Consider the following 18,568-nt stretch of genomic DNA (forward strand, 5'->3'; position numbering starts at 1 on the left):
TCACCAAGCAGGTTTAAGACTTCCGTGCAGCCACTTTTTGACCAGTCTGGTTTAGCAGTAGAATATAGCAAAAAGAAGGCCAAAGTTTTAAATTACACGTTTAAGAAATCGTTCGTGCAGGAGAGTCATACAAACATACTGTCATTCAATCATTGCACAGAATCTTTGTGGATGGTATAGTAATAAGCATCCCTGGCATGGAGAAACAACTGAAAGAGTTGAAGTCAGTCATCAGGTCTGGATAAAATCCCAATTTGATTTTACAAAGAGTACTCTATGTCATTGACTTCTTACTTAATCTGCTTGTATCACGCATCTCTCAACCAGTGCAAAGTGCCAAGTGACTGGAAACAAAGTGCTTTTGGCTCCTGTATGTAATAACAACAAAAGTACAGACCCACAAAAGTACAGACCAATATCCTTAACATCAGTTCACTGCAGAGTCCTTGAACATATTCTGGACTCGAATATAATAAATTTCCTATAGACCGAAAAGCTCATGTCCATGAATCAGTATGGCTTTAAAAAGCATCATGGGAAACCCAGCTTGTGCTTTTCTAACATGTTATACTGCAAACTATGGATGAAGGGCACCAGGCAGATTCCATATTTCTAGATTTCCTAAAGGCATTCAACATGGCACCCCACTGCAGGCTGGTAATGAAGGTGCATGCATGTGAAATAGCCTCCCAGGTATGAGACTAGCTTGAAGACTTCATAAGTAATAGGACCCAGTATGTTGTCCTTGATGGCGAGTGTTCATCGGAAAAGGGGTAACATCAGGAGTGTCCCAGAGAAGTGTGATGGGACTGTTGCTGTTTTCTATTCATATAAATGATCTGCAGACAGGGTGGGCAACAATCTGCAGTTGTTATGCTGCGGTGTACAGGAAGGTGTAAAAAATAAGTGACCGTAGGTTGATACAAGATGACCTAGTCAAAATTTCTAGTTGATGTTATGAATCGCGGCTGGCTCCTAATGTAGAAAAATGTAAGTTAATGTGGATGAGTAGGAAAAACAAACTCATAATGTTCACATGCAGCATTAGTAGTGTCCTGCTTGGCACAGTCATGTTGTTTAAATATCACTGCAAAGTGGTATGAAATAGAACAACAATGTGAGGATTGTGTCAGGGAAGGCATTTGGTCAGCTTCACTGTGTTGGGAGTATTTTAGGAAAGTGTAATTCACTGTAAAGGAGACTACCTATAGGATGCTAGTGTGACCTGTTCTTGAGTACTGCATGAGTGTTTTGGATGCACATCAGGACGGATTGAAAGAAGATGTCAAAGCAATTCAGATGCAAGCTGCTAGATATGTTACCGGTAGGTTCAGTTTGTTTGAAAATGGTACAGATATGCTTCAGAAGCTTATTGGGAATCCCTGGGAGGAAGAAGAACAGTACTGAGAAAGTTTAGAGAACTATCATTTGAAGCTGACTGCAGAACGATCCTACAGTCGCCAACGTATATTTTGCATAGGGACAACAAAGGTAAGATATGAGGAATTAGGGCTCATATGGATGCATATAGACAGTTGATTTTCCCTTGCTCTATCTGCAAGAAGAACGGGAAAGGTACCCTCCGCCATGCACTGAGCAGCTTTGTCCCTTAGTAATCCTGGTGACTCATTGTTGATCCAAATGTGCTTTAATTGGTAAACAGTAGTGTTTTCCCTTGCATTACGCTCTGAGAAAAGTTTACATATTTTAGTTTGTTGCTGTTTCTTTCACAAGTCAAATGTTGGGAATGTAAGTGTTTGATTTTGCTGATGAGGCGGTAGGGAAGTGCAGATTTCCTTAAATCTTTTGTCAATCAGCTGTTTTCAGTTTGTGTTTCAGCAGAATTTTATATTTTTGGAAGACTTCTTCAAATCTGATGCTAAATGCCAACAAGAGACATGAGATATTGTGAGTCATAGAAGTTCTTAAGTTTACTTCTTCCTTTGTTTAACTGTTTGGCAAACTCAAACCTTTTTGTATTACACAAAGCAATTCTGTATGTGTGTATTGTACTTTTTACTGTTGTGTTTAATGTCAAAACCTGGAGGAATAGTCTTGAAAGACCAAGGTTATCTACAACATCACATATTTCCTTCTCCATGTCAGTTGGTATATTATCAATATTAGAGGCTAAATGAAATACATTTGACTGTCAAAAGGGCAGTCTTATGTAAAGCATCTTTTAAAACTCAAAAAAATTCTGCTCGTGTGTAATTTAGTGTCCAGACACCCATATATGAAACAGAAACTGTGCAGCAAAATCAGAAAAGCTGAACTCTACTTTAAAATGTTTCTTTACAAAGAAAAGCCATAAGTACTGTCTTAGTTGAATTCTCAAATGACTGCAGATAGTATCATTAAAATTGAGAAACTACTGATATCACTAAAATTGAATGAAGGTCCTGAGCCCAATGGGGCCTCTACCAGATTCTGTACAGAATTTGTGACTGAGTTAGTCCTGAATATACAACTGTGCTTAGTAGCTGAAAGAAAATGCAAATCACACATTTCTACAAGTGGGATAACAGATACAATACAAAGCTATTATCCAATGCAATTTACATCCATATGTTGTAGAATTTTAGAACATATTCCAATCCCAAACTTAATGTAGTATCTAGAACAGAATGTCCTCCTCCGTGCCAGTAAACACAGACTGAAAATATCAGTCTCATGAAAGCAAATTCTTTCTTTTTTTCCACAGGACATTCTGAAATTCATGAATCAAGGCAGTCAGGCAGATGGAGTATTTCCTGCCTACTGAAAGGCATTGACTCAGTACTAATAAACACTTATTAATGGAAGTGTGATCATATGGGCTATTAAAACAAGTTTGAGACTGGATTAAGGAGGCAGATGTGAGTTTATTGGTGGGATACACAGGAAATACCATCAGTTGAAAAAGTTGCAAGGCCTGTGATTCAGTGTACAGTAGTGTTTAAGTGTGTGGGATTCATGTGAAATAGGACTAACAGGAGACACTGAACATATACAAAGATGAGTTGCACACATTGTCACATTTTTGTCTGTCAAAGGGGAAAGCATCACAGAAATGGAGATAAACCTAAACTGGCAGATGCTTGAAGATAGACACCAATCTCATGAACACCTGCTTACAAAGTTTCAAGCGCCAGTGTTAACTGAAAAAACTTAGGATGTACTGCAAACCCTTACATACTGGTCTCATAAAATCTCTGAAGATAAGGTTAGACTAATTACATAATGCAGACAGGCATTTATGCATTCTTTTTCCTGTGCTCCATATGTGCATTAAACAGGAACTACCATAACATGTGTTACAATGAGGATTACCCTCTTCCATTCAGTTAACAGTGGTTTGGAATTCTCCATGTAGATGTACAATTTAGATGCTGCATTTTTAGATATGTTAGTGCCCTAGTGAATCATTGTGATACACAATAAGTGTGTAAGATATTGTTGAATATCTTACACAAGTGTGTGAAATATTCAAGACTGTTTACATCAGAGAAAAATTCAGTAAACTAAATAAGATCTTTGTCTATTCTTGTCCTCATTATGGATAGTTCCCTCCCATCATGTGGACTGAATGACCTGCCTTTTCTTTTAACCCTTAAGGTCCCAGGTGTGGTTTCACAGACTGCTAGCATTTATAGTTACTCTGTTGCTAATGCATAATGGTGGGGCAGGAGATTACAGCATTGTCTGGTTGTTATTTCCCAAAGCTGTCCACCTGCTTAGCTGGGTGGTTATGTGCTTTCCTCCCAGGCAGTGGGCCTGGGTTCGATTCCCAGCCAGGTTGGAGACTTTCTCCACTCATGAACCATGTGTTATGTTGCCCTCATCACCATTTCATTCTCATCACTGATGTGCAAGTCACCCAATGTGGCGTCAAATGAAATAAGACTTGCACTCAGTAGATGGACTTCCCCGGATGGGGCCTCCCATCCAACAGTGCCACACGCCCATTCCTTTTTTTCCCCTGAAGTTGCCATGCTGTCCTTTGTCAGCAGCCACTTGAATGTGATGTTGACCTATACTATTGCTGCTTCTTTCATTCTAGTGGTCTCTGAGACCACACCTGTAACTTTGTGTTATGGATTCAGTAGCCAGGTCTTCATCTACTGTTCATGTTTAATGGACAATGACTTTGACAATACTGTTTTAAAATGGTTTGAGGTCATTTTAAGAAGTGATGTTGGATCAGATAGTGGCAATGAAATTGTAAGTGAACATAATACAGCACAGTCAAAGTGCGGAAGTGAAAATAAAATTATTTTGCCAACTGTGAGTTCCTTGATGAAACAGGTGATCAAAGTGATGAAGACAGAAGTCTGAACATTGAATCTTTAGCTAGAGGTTCTGCTAGAAATACATCGAAACAAATATTGCTCCTCTTCAAAGCCTCTTCAAACGATGGCCAGTGGCATTATTTTTCCATATGTTGGAGATAAGTGGGGTGAATTTGTTTGTCCTTCACAGCTCCTACAAAGACAATACGCAGGTGAACTGCTTTAATTTTTAAAAAAACCTTAAAATTAATTGATGACACCACAAAGAAAAAGTGAGCCAACAAGACTCTCATACACTGTGAACTTCATGCATCCTTCACTGTGCTTTGGTTGTAGCAGACCCAACAATAGAAGTTGTTATAGAACAATTGGAAAAACACTAAACTTGCTCCATCTGTGACTCAAAAAAGAAGAGAAAGATACCCTATGTTTCCCATTGTTGTAAGAAGCCAATCTGACTTGAAATCTCTACAAAAAGTTCCAGTGAGTGTAAAGAAAACCTCTGAGACGGAAAACTAAACACCTAAAAATACTAGTGTGATTTTAATTATGTTGAATTTTTTGTGGTGGTTTTTTATGTTTTTATCATTACATGTGTACAGGTAATAATCAATAATAACATAACAAAAAGTAAAATTTTGAGTGCGGGATATTTGAGTTTCCATACCATTAGCATCATCATGTAATAGTATGTTCATTTTGTGTAGTTTTCCATTTAAATGAGCTGTTTTCATAAAAATAAATTTTAAAATTTATTTGGATATATATTTTTTGTATGGTATTAATGTGACCTTTCACATAAAATATGAACTGTTCCACTAAAGTTTCTGAATGCAATTTTAATGGATATTTAAATATAGCGGTCACTCGGACCACACCTGGGACAGTGTATGACCAAAAAATGACCTTATAAGCTAAGGGTAAACATTCACCACTCTATCTTCCTTTCCTCTCTGATGAAGGAACTATAAGTTCTGAAAACTATGTAGTGTGTCCTTTGTACTTTTATTATGATTCTGTTGGCAGTACTGTTCACTTTGCATCTAGAAGATAATAATTTATTCAAGAAAGTTAGTGTTTATATAAGAATTTCCCTCTTAAGGCTAGAAATTATGCCCAAGTCTTAAATTCACTTTTTAATAAAAATATCCATATAATCATTGGGAGAACGGTAATTTTGGGAACAACTATGTTTTTTCCTTTTCTGACACCTTGTAGTAGTAGTGTTCAGATTTATTGTCAGTTAGTCAAATGACAATATATGGATTGTGCACATTGTCTGATGATGCAAAGTGTGGCATGTACAACAAAACTGATGTAATTGTCTCTGAGACAACAATAGTGATTGCAACTCAAGTAGGTGGTGTGTATCATTTACTATGAGGTGACAAATGCCATCAGATACCTCCAAGTATCGTTTTGGAACACCTTCTTCCTGGTTTAGGGCAGCAGCTCAACATGGCATGGACTTACGAAGTCATTGGAAGTCCCCTGCAGAAATAGTGATCCATGCTGCCTCTGTAACTGTCCATAATTGCAAAAGTGTTGCTGGTGCAGTATGTTGTGCATGAACTGTAAATGCTCAATGGGACTTATGGCAGTCAATCTGGGTGGCCAAAGCACTTGCTCGAATTCTCCAGAATGTTCTTCAAACGAATCACAAACAGTTGTAGACCAGTGACATGGTACCATTGCTTGGGAACATGATGCTAATGAATAGCTGCAAATGTTCTCCAGATAGCCAAACATAACCATTTCCAGTCAATGACCAGTTCAGATGCACCAGAGAATGCAGTCCATTCCATGTAAACACATCCCACACCATTATGGATCCACCACCAGCTTGCGCAGTGCCTTGCTGGTAACTTGGGTCCATGGCTTCTTGGAGTGTGTGTCACACTCAAACTCTACTATCAGCTCTTACCAACTGAAATGGGGACTCATCTGACCAGGCCACAATTTTCCAGTCATTAAAGGTTGAATCAAGCTGGTCACGAGCTCAGAAGAGATGCTGCAGGCATTGTTGTGCTGTCAGCAAAGGCATTCGCATTGGTTGTCTGCTACCATAGCCCATTAGCATCAAATTTCAGTGTATTGTCCCAATGTATATGTTTGTCATATGCCTCACTTAGATTTCTGCAGTTATTTCATACTGTGTTGCTTCTCTGTTAGCACTGAAAATTCTATGCAAATGCCACTGCTCTCAGTCATTAAGTGAAGGCTGTTGGCCAGTGTGTTGTCCATGGTGAGAGGTAATGACCGAAATTTACTATATCTGGCTCACTCTTGGTACTGTGGATCTCACAATAATGCATTTCCTAATGATTTCTAATACTGATTGTCCCACACATCTAGCTCCAATTACCATTCTGTGTTCAAAGTCTGTTAATTCTCTCCACGTGGCCATAATCACAGTGGAAATCTTTTCACATGAATCACCTGAGTACAAATGACAGTTCAGCCACTTCACTGCCCTTTTATACCTTGTATAAGTGATATTACTGCCATCTGTATATGTGCATATCATTTTCACATGACTTTTGTCATCTCTGTGTAAATGAAGTCTGTCATCATGCAGGTAGTGTAGAAATCATTTATGAATCATAATATCAAAGATTGGGCCATATGAGTCATGTAAGCATGCATTTATTAAGGGCAAAAAATGGCTAACAGACTGATTAGATGAATATCAATTTGGATGTTTGTATCTCTTGCATAAAAGTAAAACAGCCTCAACAAACTTTTCCTCATTCATCAAGTTGAAGAGCAAAAGAACTCCTTGATATATAGCACATACAGATATTTGTGGACCAATGAGCATGCCTTCATGAGAGGACCATGTTATCTTCTCACTTTTATGGATGATCTGTCAAGGAAGTCATACAGTTACATGTTAATATCACCAAAAGAAGTCTGTACTACTTTCATTTATTTCTGATGATGAGTAAAAAATGGAGCCATTCACAAAATGAAAATACTTTCATGTACATCTACATCTAGATCTACACGGATACTCTGCAAATCACACTTAAGTTCCTGTCAGAGGGTTCATCGAACTGTCTTCACAACAATTCTCTATTATGCCACTCTTGAACAGAGCACAGAAAAAGAAACACCTATGTCTTTCTGTGTGAGTTCTGATTTTCCTTATTTTATTATGATGACCATTTCTCCTTGTGTAGGTTGGCATCAACAAAATATTTTCGCATTTGGAGGAGAAAATTAGTGACTGAAATTTCATGAGAAGATTCCGTTGACAGGAAAAATGTCTTTATTCTAATTGTGTCCACCCCAAATCCTGTGTCATGCCTGTGATACTCTCTCCATTATTTTGTGATAATAAAAAATGAGCTGCTCTTCTTTGAACTTTCTTGATGTTCTCCATTAATCCTATCTGGTAAGGATCCCAGGCTCCATAGCAGTACTCCAAAAGAGGATGGACAAGTGTAGTGTAGGCAGTCTCTTTAGTTGATCTGCTACATTTTCTACATGCTCTACCAATAAAATGCAGTCTTTGATTTGCCTTCCCCACAACTTTTTCTAATTGTTCTTTCCATTTTAAATTGTTTGTAATTGTAATTCCTCAAAATTTAGTTGAATTTATGGCCTTTAGATTAAACTGATTTACCATGTAATTGAAGTTTAATGGATTTCTTTTAGCACTCATGTGGATGACACCACACATTTGATTTTATTTGGAGTCAATTTACAATTTTCACACCATTCAGATATCTTTTCTAAATCATTTTGCCATTTGTTTTGATCTTCTGATGACTTTACTAGATGATATATGAAAGAATCATCTGCAAACGACCTAAGACGGATGCTCAGATTGTCTCCTAAATCATTTATATAGATAAGAAACAGCAGAGGTCCTATAATACTAATTTGGGGAATGACAGAAAGCACTTCTGTTTCACTCTATGACTTTCCATCAATTACTGTTAACTGTGATTTCTCTGATATGAAGTCACAAATCCAGTTACATATGTTGTTGTCTATCCTGTGCAAGCTTCTTCATCTCCCAGTACCTACTGCAACCTACATCCTTCTCAATCTGTTTAGTGTAGTCATCTCTTGGTCTCCCTCTACGATTTTTACCCTCCACTCTGCCCTCCAATATTAAACTGGTGATCCCTTGATGCTTCAGAATGTGTCCTTCCAACCAATCCCTTCTTCTAGTCACGTTGTGCCACAAACTCCTCTTCTCCCCAATCCTATTCAATACCTCCTCATTAGTTATGTGATCTACCCATCTAATCTTCAGCATTCTTCTGTAGCACCACATTTTGAAAGCCTCTATTCTCTTCTTGTCCAAACTATTTATTGTCCATGTTTCACTTCCATACATGGCTACACTCCAAACCAATACTTTCAGAAACGACTTCCTGACACATAAATCTATACTAGATGTTAACAAATTTCTCTTCTTCAGAAACGCTTTCCTTGTCATTGTCAGTCTACATTTTATATCCTCTCTACTTCGACCATCATCAGTTACTGTGCTCCCCAAATAGCAAAACTCCTTTACTACTTTAAGTGTCTCATTTCCTAATCTAATTCCCTCAACGTCACCCGACTTAATTCGACTACATTCCATTATCCTCGTTTTGCTTTTGTTGATGTTCATATTATATCCTCCTTTCAAGATCCTGTCCATTCCGTTCAGCTGCTCTTCCAATTCCTTTGCTGTCTTCTGACAGAATTACAATGTCATTTCTTCTCCATGGATTTTAATACCTACTCCAAATTTTTCTTTTGTTTCCTTCACTGCTTGTTCAATATACAGATTGAATAACATCGGGGAGAAGCTTCACCCAGACTCACTCCCTTCCCAACCACTGCTTCCCTTTCATGTCCTTTGACTCTTATAACTGCCATCTGGTTTCTGTACAAATTGTAAATAGCCTTTCGCTCCCTGTACTTTACCCCTGCCACCTTCAGAATTTGAAATAGAGTATTCCAGTCAACATTGTAAAAAGCTTTCTCTAAGTCTACAAATGCTAGAAACGTAGGTTTGCCTGTCCTTAATCTAGCTTCTAATATAAGTCGTAGGGTCAGTATTGCCTCACGTGTTCCAATATTTCTACGGAATCCAAACTGATCTTCCCCAAGGTCACATTCTAATAGTTATTCCATTCACCTGTAAAGAATTCGTGTTAGTATTTTGCAGCTGTGACTTATTAAAATGATAGTTTGGAAATTTTCACATCTGTCAACACCTGCTTTCTTTGAGATTGGAATTATATTCTTCTTGAAGTCTGAGGGTATTTCGCCTGTCTCATACATCTTGCTCACCAGATAGTAGAGTTTTGTCAGGACTGGCTCTCCCAAGGCTATCAGTAGTTCTAATAGAACGTTGTCTACTCCAGGGGCCTTGTTTCGACTCAGATCTTTCAGTGCTCTGTCAAACTCTTCACGCAGTATCATATCTCCCATTTCATCTTCATCTACATCCTCTTCCATTTCCATAATATTGTCCTCAAGTACATTGCCCTTGTATAGGCCCTCTATATACTCCTTCCACTTCCTGATTTCCCTTCTTTGCTTAGAACTGGGTTTCCATATGAGCTCTTGATATCCATACAAGTGGTTCTCTTTTCTCCAAAGCTCTCTTTAATTTTTCCAAAGGCAATATCTATCTTACCCCTAGTGAGATAAGCCTCTACATCCTTACATTTGTCCTCTAGCCATCCCTGCTTAGCCATTTTTCACTTCCTGTGGATCTCATTTTTGAGACGTTTGTATTCCTTTTCACCTGCTTCATGTTCTGCATTTTTATATTTTCTTCTTTCATCAATTACATAACTGAGACGATGTTGCATAAGCAAGCAATTACACTACAAGCTGCTTGTGTGAAACGGTGTCAAAAGCTTTTTGGAAATCTAGAAATATGGAATCAATTTGAAATCCGTTGTTGGTAGCACTCTACACTTCTCTTCGAGGTGATTCATAATGTTTGAACAGATAGTAGAAAAGAGTCTGTCACTCATTGTATGAAGTCATTATTAAAGGTGAATGGAATCTGGCTTGAGACAACAGTCCTGTACACACCAGAAAAAATGAACTTGTGGAGTGTGTGAATCAGATAATAACTGAAATTCCAATTTTGATATTGACAGATACTGGACTAAGTAAAAATTTTGGCATGAAACCATTGATATAGCAATTTATCTAAAGAATATATCTCCAACAGAATCTGTTCAAAATATTACTCTTGAAGAATTATGGAGTTTTTTTTTTTTTAAATAAATCTGATACATAAAAAAGGGCCCAAGGAACTTAACTTTCTTGGATATTGTGAAGATTCTAATGCATACTGTCTAACTGACCCAAATTCACAAAAGACAACTGTGGAGGCCCATGATGTGCAAGTCATCAAAAATTCAAAATGCCACTATGGGAACATCATGAAGGATAATGCCACTGATGATAATGGCATGGACAGTGCTCAGCCAGCAGCATTACCTAACAGTGTTGAAAAAGCGGGGGAACCATCACGACCTGTTGTCCAGAAAAATGTCTGTTGGTGAAACAGGGTATTATAAGGTTGTTTTGTTGCAAAAGGTTATTCCCATATACTAGGAGTGGACTTTGATGAAATGATTTTAACTGGTGTTCATGATTCTTCATTTTGTAGCCTTGTAGCTTTAGCAGCTGAAGTTCATCTTGACACCACATGTGGGTGTTCGAACCACATTCCTGTATGATGATTATGACGATGAAGACTACATTTGTAAAACCAAAGGCTAAACGAAGAAGGGGAAGAAGACAAAGGTTTTCAAACTAAAGAAGACAATCTATTGCCTAAAACAGGCAGCATGCATTTGATAATAGATATTAGTTGTAGCATTATGTGAAATGAATCTAAAGAAGTCAAAACGTGATCCATTCATCTATTACACAATTGAGAAACAAAATATGCTCATTTTGGCCATTACATAGATTACTTGACCATCTTCTAGAATCAAAATAAAAGGTGGAAGGAGGAAGTGAAGAAAGAATTAGTGAATCAGTTTGGGATGGGTATCGACAATGCATGTGTCTACCATGCACTTCACGGTGGTATGCAGAGTACAGGTGTAGAATTTAAGGAAAAGATAGATAGCTACTTACCATGAAGATGACACATTAAGTTGCAGACAAGCACAATTAAAAGATACTTACACATTAGCTTTCAACTTCATCAGAAAAAGAAAGAGAAACGCACACACATTCATTCACAGAAGCAAGCATACCTCACATACAAATGGCCACCATCTCTAGCAACTTTGGTCTGAGCTGCCACAGATGACTGTCTTTTAATTGTACCAGTCTCCAACTTAATGTATCTTCTTTATGGTGTGTAGCCATCTATCTTTTCCTTACATTGTTGATATCCCAACCTGGAGTTTCCATAGTTTGTTTCAGTTTAGGGCTAGATGATTAGTGTTGATCAAAGCAAATATGTAGGGAACATAACCAAGAAATTTGGTGTGGATGATTACAATCTGGTTCCACATCCACTCGAACCTGGTTTGAAGCTAAAAAACAAGGTGAAAAAATTGAAGATGAGGAAGAACTGGTGTTACATGGCATTCCTTATCAGCAAGTGATTGGGTTACTACTATATGTGGCTCAATACACAAGACCAGACATTGCATACACTGTTATAGACCATAAGTAGATTCAATTCTGATTATCAAAAAATCCATTGGATAGTAGTCAAATAAATTATGAGAAACATCAAAGACATAATCATTGTAGGACAAACTTCCTGAAAAAGTGGAAAAGCTAAAACTAAAGGCTTCTGTGTGCTGATTATCTGTCAGATCTTGATCAGTAGGTAAATAATGATGGATTATATTTTTAAGTTGATTGGGACCGCTATTACATGGATTTCAAAATGACAAAAAATGGTTGCTCTATCAACTACAGAAGCCAAATACATGGCCCTGCCAATAGCAATAAAAGAAGCAAGGTACCTTCAGGCATTGTTCTGCGGATTTTGAATCAAACACAGCTAAAAACCATTTATCCTTTCCACTCCAATGTCGAGTGCCACTCGACATTGCAAAATTTGTTTTCCACTCCGATGTCAAGCCTCTTTTGACATGACTTTTCGAAGCTATCAGACGTTTTTTGAGTCTAGTTGGCATTATTGCTGCAGTGTGCTGCCATCTTGGAGAACTAGTGTTAACTCAGTGTCGAACAGTAGCAGCTGTGTTAATTCAAAGATTGTAATTATTACGTTCAAGTCCATGTGCTCAAAATGGCTAGTACTTTACGTACAGTCCTTTCTGAGGAAGAGATTTTAGATCTTTTAGAGCAATCTCTAAGTGAAAACGAGAGTGAAAATGATTCTGATTATGATAGTGATTCATTTCAAAACAATTCGAGTGACAATGATGAAGAAAATAGTGACAATTTGCATGTTTCTATGGATTCAGCAGAGGATTCGTGGGGAATGTGGAGTGACTCTGACACTGACTTCACAGATTTTCCTTTTGACGAATCAAAGTGTGGTTTTGTAACAGAATGTAATTCTGTTCCATCATCACCCATTGGATTCTTTCAATTAATTTTTACAGATAACCTGTTTCAACAAATAGCAGTTGAAACAAATAGGTATGCTACATCAAAAATACGTAAAGTGACACCACTTCCACAACATTCTGCATGGTGGGACTGGAGAAATGTTACCATGGAAGAAATGAAACGCTTCCCTGGTGTGCTACTGAATATGGCAGTACAAAAGTGTAAGAACTTGCAGGACTTTTTTTTCCAAGAGAATGGTTACAATCATCCAACTTCTTTCCAGACTGTTTTAGCTGCCGACGATTTATGCAAATTTTCTGGGCACTTCATGTTTCTAATCCGATGAGTGCTACACATGTCAACAGTCAGGTTCAATCACGTCTGAGTAAAGTGACAAATGTACTGAATTACTTGTCTGGTACGTTTCTCGAAATTTATCAACCATATCAGTATTTAGCAGTTGATGAATCTACAGTATCATTCAAGGGTCATGTATTATTCAAAATGTGCAATCCTCAAAAACCAACAAAATGGGGACTCAGAGTTTACATAATTTCGGATTCATCAAATGGTTATATCTGCAGTTTGATACCCTATTTTGGGGTTGTAACAACTGAGTCATTGATTTGTCCACACTTGAATTTTTCTGAGAAAATAGTTCTTCAGCTGCTAGCTAATATCAGAAATGCTACAGGGCAATCAGGGTATCATTTGTACACTGACCGTTTTTATACAAGTGTTGCATTAGCTGATGAGTTGTTGAAACAGAACATGCGTCTCTCAGGCCAATCGCAGAAACCTTCCAGCTGCAATCAAGAAAGGAGCTCTGCATCTAAGGAAGCACGAAATAAAATGCCTCCGCAACAACAAAGTGATTTTTTTGGCATGGCAAGATAAACGAACAGTTCTCATGCTTTCTACAAAAGCCAATAACTCAGTGTCCATTATAGAAAGGAAAGGGAAGAAATAAAGAAACCAAATGTGATTATTGATTATACTTCAAAGATGGGCGGAGTTGATTAATCTGACCATTTTATTCCCTGTTATGGTTTTCTAATGAAAAGTCTCAAGTGGTGGTGAAAACTACACTTCTGGCTGTTGGAGGTAGGACTTGTAAACAGCTATTTACTATACAAGAACCACTGTGAGAAAAACAACTTGACAATACCATCTCACAAAGCATTCCGTAAAAGTGTTATAAGAGGATTAGTTGCCGAAGAAAGAACTCAAGGACAGAAACGAGGATGTCGTTCAACTTCTGATGATGAGGAATGCTTGAATGGAAAGTTGCACATTATCAACAAGCTTCCTGGGAACAAGCATAAAGATTGTGCAGTGTGCTCAGACAGAAAAAAGAAAGGTGGCAGGCATGAAACTGTGTATTACTGTGAAACATGCTCACGAAACCCAGCTCTCCACCCTGAAGAGTGTTTCAAAAAATACCACACAATGAAAAGTTTTGTACTGTAAAAGCTTACGTAAATATATGAATGAAAGACACATTTTGTTTTAATGTATACCCCAATTGTTGGCCAGCAGCCACATTGTTTCCACAAAGAGATTTGCGCAAATCTCTGCGGTGCAGTGCCGCCCAGGCGTCTGCAATTTAAATAAAAGCGCGTGGAGCCACCATGTGTGTGCCTTATGGAGTGCAAAGGGTTAAGTGTGTTCTTTGGTAAGAAGTGTTCTTGTACTGAGTCAGAGTGGTGTTTATTACACTTCCACAAAACACACTGACAAGGGGTGCCACTATATTTGTGAGCTAATAAATGTGGAAAAGTTCAGTGTCAAATTGATCAATACTGACAAGTGACATGCTGATTTTTTCACAGAGACTCTACCAAATATTAAGCATCAGTGAGTGTTATATTGTTTTCATTTCTGATCTCTCTCACACCTATCAGAGAATAAATAATTTTGATAATCTGTGTTCCTGGCAACATGGCATATGCAAATTTCATTTATTACTAAGTCAGCTACATAATCTTTTAAAGGACTGATTGGAATAAATATCCAGTAGGTAGATAGGTAGTTAGTATTTGGAACAAATATGGCTTTCTTTTATCTATAGGTAATATTAATAATCAAACAATGGAAAATCCAGGATGGAATATAACAATATTATGAAAAGGAAAGTTGCTATTCACAGTATGAAGAAGCAACCATCGGTTGCGAAAGCTAGTAATTCTGTGTGTGTGTTTGTGTGTTTTGTTCATTGTGCCTGTCTGCCGGCGCTTTCCCACTTGGTAAGTCTTGGCAAGTGGGAAAACGCCGGCAGACAGGCACAAGAACAAAACACACAAACACACACACAGAATTACTAGCTTTCGCAACCGATGGTTGCTTCTTCAGGAAGGAGAGGAAAAGACGAAAGGATGTGGGTTTTAAGGGAGAGGGTAAGGAGTAATTCCAATCCCGGGAGTGGAAAGACTTACCTTAGGGGGAAAAAAGGATAGGTATATACTCGCGCACACACACACACATGTCCATCCATACATATACAGACACAAGCAGACATATATATACACACACACACACACACACACACACACACACATATATATATATATATATATATATATATATATATATATATATATATATATATATATATATATATATATAAAGAAACTTCCACATGGGAAAAAGGTATTGAAAACAAAGATTCCAAGACTTACCAAACGGGAAAGTCTGCTTGTGTCTGTGTATGTATGGATGGATATGCGTGTGTGTGCGCGAGTATATACCTATCCTTTTTTCCCCCTAAGGTAAGTCTTTCTCTCCCGGGATTGGAATGACTCCTTACCCTCTCCCTTAAAACCCACATCCTTTCATCTTTCCTTTTCCTTCCCTCTTTCCTGACGAAGCAGCCGCCGGTTGCGAAAGCTCGAAATTCTGTGAGTGTGTTTGTGTGTTTTATTCATTGTGCCTATCTACCGGTGCTTTCCCGGCTGGTAAGTCTTGGAATCTTTGTTTTTAATATATATGATGATGATGAATATAATAGAGGGAAACATTCCATGTTGGAAAAATGTATCTAAAAACAAAGTTGATGTGACTTACCAAACAAAAGTGTTGGCAGGTTGATAAATACACAAACAAACACAAACATACACACAAAATTCAAGCTTTTGCAACCAACGGTTGCTTCTTCTGGAAAGAGGGAAGGAGAGGGAAAGACGAAAGGATGTGGGATTTAAGGGAGAGGGTAAGGAGTCATTCCAATCCCGGGAGCAGAAAGACTTACCTTAAGGGGAAAAAAGGACAGGTATACACTCGCACACACACATATCCATCCGCACATACACAGACACAAGCAGACATTTGTAAAGGCAAAGAGTGTGGGCAGAGATATATATATATACAACTCCTGGCTACAGTTTGTCGGTGCCATTCATGCAGACTGACAGCTTGTTGGGCATGACAACCAACAAGCTGTCTGTCCGCATGAATGCCCACTGAGAAACTAAACTGTGGCCAAGAAACAAGTGGACTACCCTGTTGCTGAACACACTGCCAAACATGACATTCATTTCAATTATGCTTCACAGCCTGTGCCCTATCGATCCTTCCCACCAATACCAGCTTTTCTCAGTTGTGCAGGTGGGAATTTTCCCTGCAATATGTCTTATGTTCCCATAACCCTCCTGGCCTCAACCTTTGTTAGTCACTGTCCTCACCCGTCCAGCCCCTTCCCTGTTCCCATTCCAGTACTAGCACTACACAGCCTTCATTCTACTCACACACCCAGTCTTTTTACTTCTCCCTTATTTCCACTACTCCCCCCCCCCCCCCCCACCTCTCCCCTGCCTTCCATCTAACCTGAAGCACTTCACTGTCTACCACCCCCACCACACTATCCATCCCACCCTCCCTGCCCCAGCCTCTTCCTTACCTCATCATGTGCTGGTCCTAATGTTCACAGTGTGGTTTCAGTTGCCTGAGACTGCACATGTGTGTGAGCTGCGCGCGTGCACGTGTGTGTGTGTGTGTGTGTGTGTGTGTGTGTGTGTGTGTGTGTGTGTGTGGTCTATTGTCAATGAAGTCCTTAATGGCCAAAAGCTTTATTTGTGACAGTCTTTTTGTTGTGCCTATCTGCAACTCAGCATCTCCACTATGTGGTGAGTAGCAACTTTCCTTTTCATAATATTGTAATATTAATAATGCATTTTATGATTGGATCGACATAACTCAAACTAAACTTGATCAAATAAAATAAGATAAATATGCCAGATGACTGTGGAAGAAGCTGCATGCTGTTTGTGACAAGTGTTGTTTTCTGAAATGCTAATTCTTATGATTTGTGATTATTTCAAGCTGGCAGTTTGTCTTGTAGAGCAGTGTACACAATAATGAATTTATAGGAACATTTTTGTTATTCTGGTTACAACTTAAGAATGATGGAAAATTCTGTTTCTTTTGCAGTCCATTCTACATTTCTACAAGGACTTAGATAACTGGTATCCAACATGGGATTCTCAGAAGTCTGCACTGGAAGTGGATTATGTTAAAGTATGGGCTATGTAGTTTATTTCTCTGCTGTGGAAGTCTAAGTTATTTTTATTTATTAGAGGTTTATCATATTTCTTTTGGATATGCAATGAAATTAAGAAAATGAAAACTTTTTTATAAATAGAACATTAGATTTTGGCTATTTTTGTATCTACATATAATAGTCAGTACTTGTATGTTAGCATTAAATACTCTCAGTGAAAGTCATAAATTTAGCTCAGGATTTCTGGAGATCCCCAGACTTCTGTTTTATGTCCATTAAAATGTGATAAATGTTTTTGTATTCCAGATAAAAAACTCCACATTAGGCTATTCCCAGATTACACAGACCACATATAAATTATATTTAAATCTTGTCTTGTCATCTATAATGTCACATTTCATTTTAAAACATTATTTGTCATAAGTATCATCATCATGAATCTATTAATATGTGAGTGTCAAAAATGCTTTGGAACACTACACTTTCTGTATTTCTGTTGCAATATTAAATACACTAAAAGAAGAAACAAATACCTTATTTTAAGCATAACCAATATAACATCAGCAAGAATGTTCACCCATTGTGAATATATTATATATTTTCTATTTTGTAGCCTGGAGCAACTGTCAATTGTAAAAATGTCTTAGCTTTACAACTTTGGTAACTCGTCTTTGTTACACTGGTCAATGATGTTGAACAAAACATTAGTCAGATGCAGTGTGACTACGTCCTGACTTAACTTGGGGGGATATATATACCTCTGCCCACCACTAGTGAGTGAGGACTGCAACATCTGTGATGTGACCAAAGACTGTAGTGCATTCCCAGCTTTGTCTGTGAATGGATGTGCTTCTTGTGTTGTGCTTGTCAATAAATTGTTTTTCTGTCTCATTGTTCCTGTCTCATTACTGGCACGTTCCTACTGTCTTGTAGTGAATTCTATCAAAGTGGTGAACCCAGTTGCAACCATGACACACAATACAGAAATTTTCATCCTGAACTGCCTACTACACATTAACAATGCAGTTATCTTTTGTTGGATTCTCAACACCACCAGATCCACACACCACTGCATCTGGATTAACCTTATGTGAAGTGCATTGACAATGTAATTACAGTGTTCAAAACCATCCAGTGATAAAATGTGAGTGCATCACAATGTTAAATGACACACCAACCATTGAATCAGCAGCCCCCACAACACGACAATGGCCAACAACACACAACTTATTGTTTGACCAAGATTACCTTGTGAATTCACACCCAGTGCAGTGAATCAATATGT

At 38.0% G+C, this 18,568-nt stretch overlaps 1 protein-coding gene across 1 annotated transcript in view; it reads left to right on the forward strand.

Moving 5' to 3' along the window:
• The window catches only part of LOC126355041 (beta-1,3-glucan-binding protein-like), a 133,058-nt gene extending 114,884 nt beyond the window's left edge, over positions 1-18,174 (forward strand). The window contains exon 9 of the mRNA XM_050005193.1: positions 17,214-18,174. Coding sequence (XP_049861150.1) covers positions 17,214-17,315 — 102 coding nt within the window. The 3' untranslated portion in view covers positions 17,316-18,174. The remainder of the gene's footprint in view (positions 1-17,213) is intronic.
• The last annotated feature ends 394 nt before the right edge of the window (positions 18,175-18,568 follow it).

Source organism: Schistocerca gregaria, chromosome 3 (genome assembly GCF_023897955.1).
Source record: "Schistocerca gregaria isolate iqSchGreg1 chromosome 3, iqSchGreg1.2, whole genome shotgun sequence".
NCBI classification, from domain to species: Eukaryota; Metazoa; Arthropoda; class Insecta; order Orthoptera; family Acrididae; genus Schistocerca; species Schistocerca gregaria.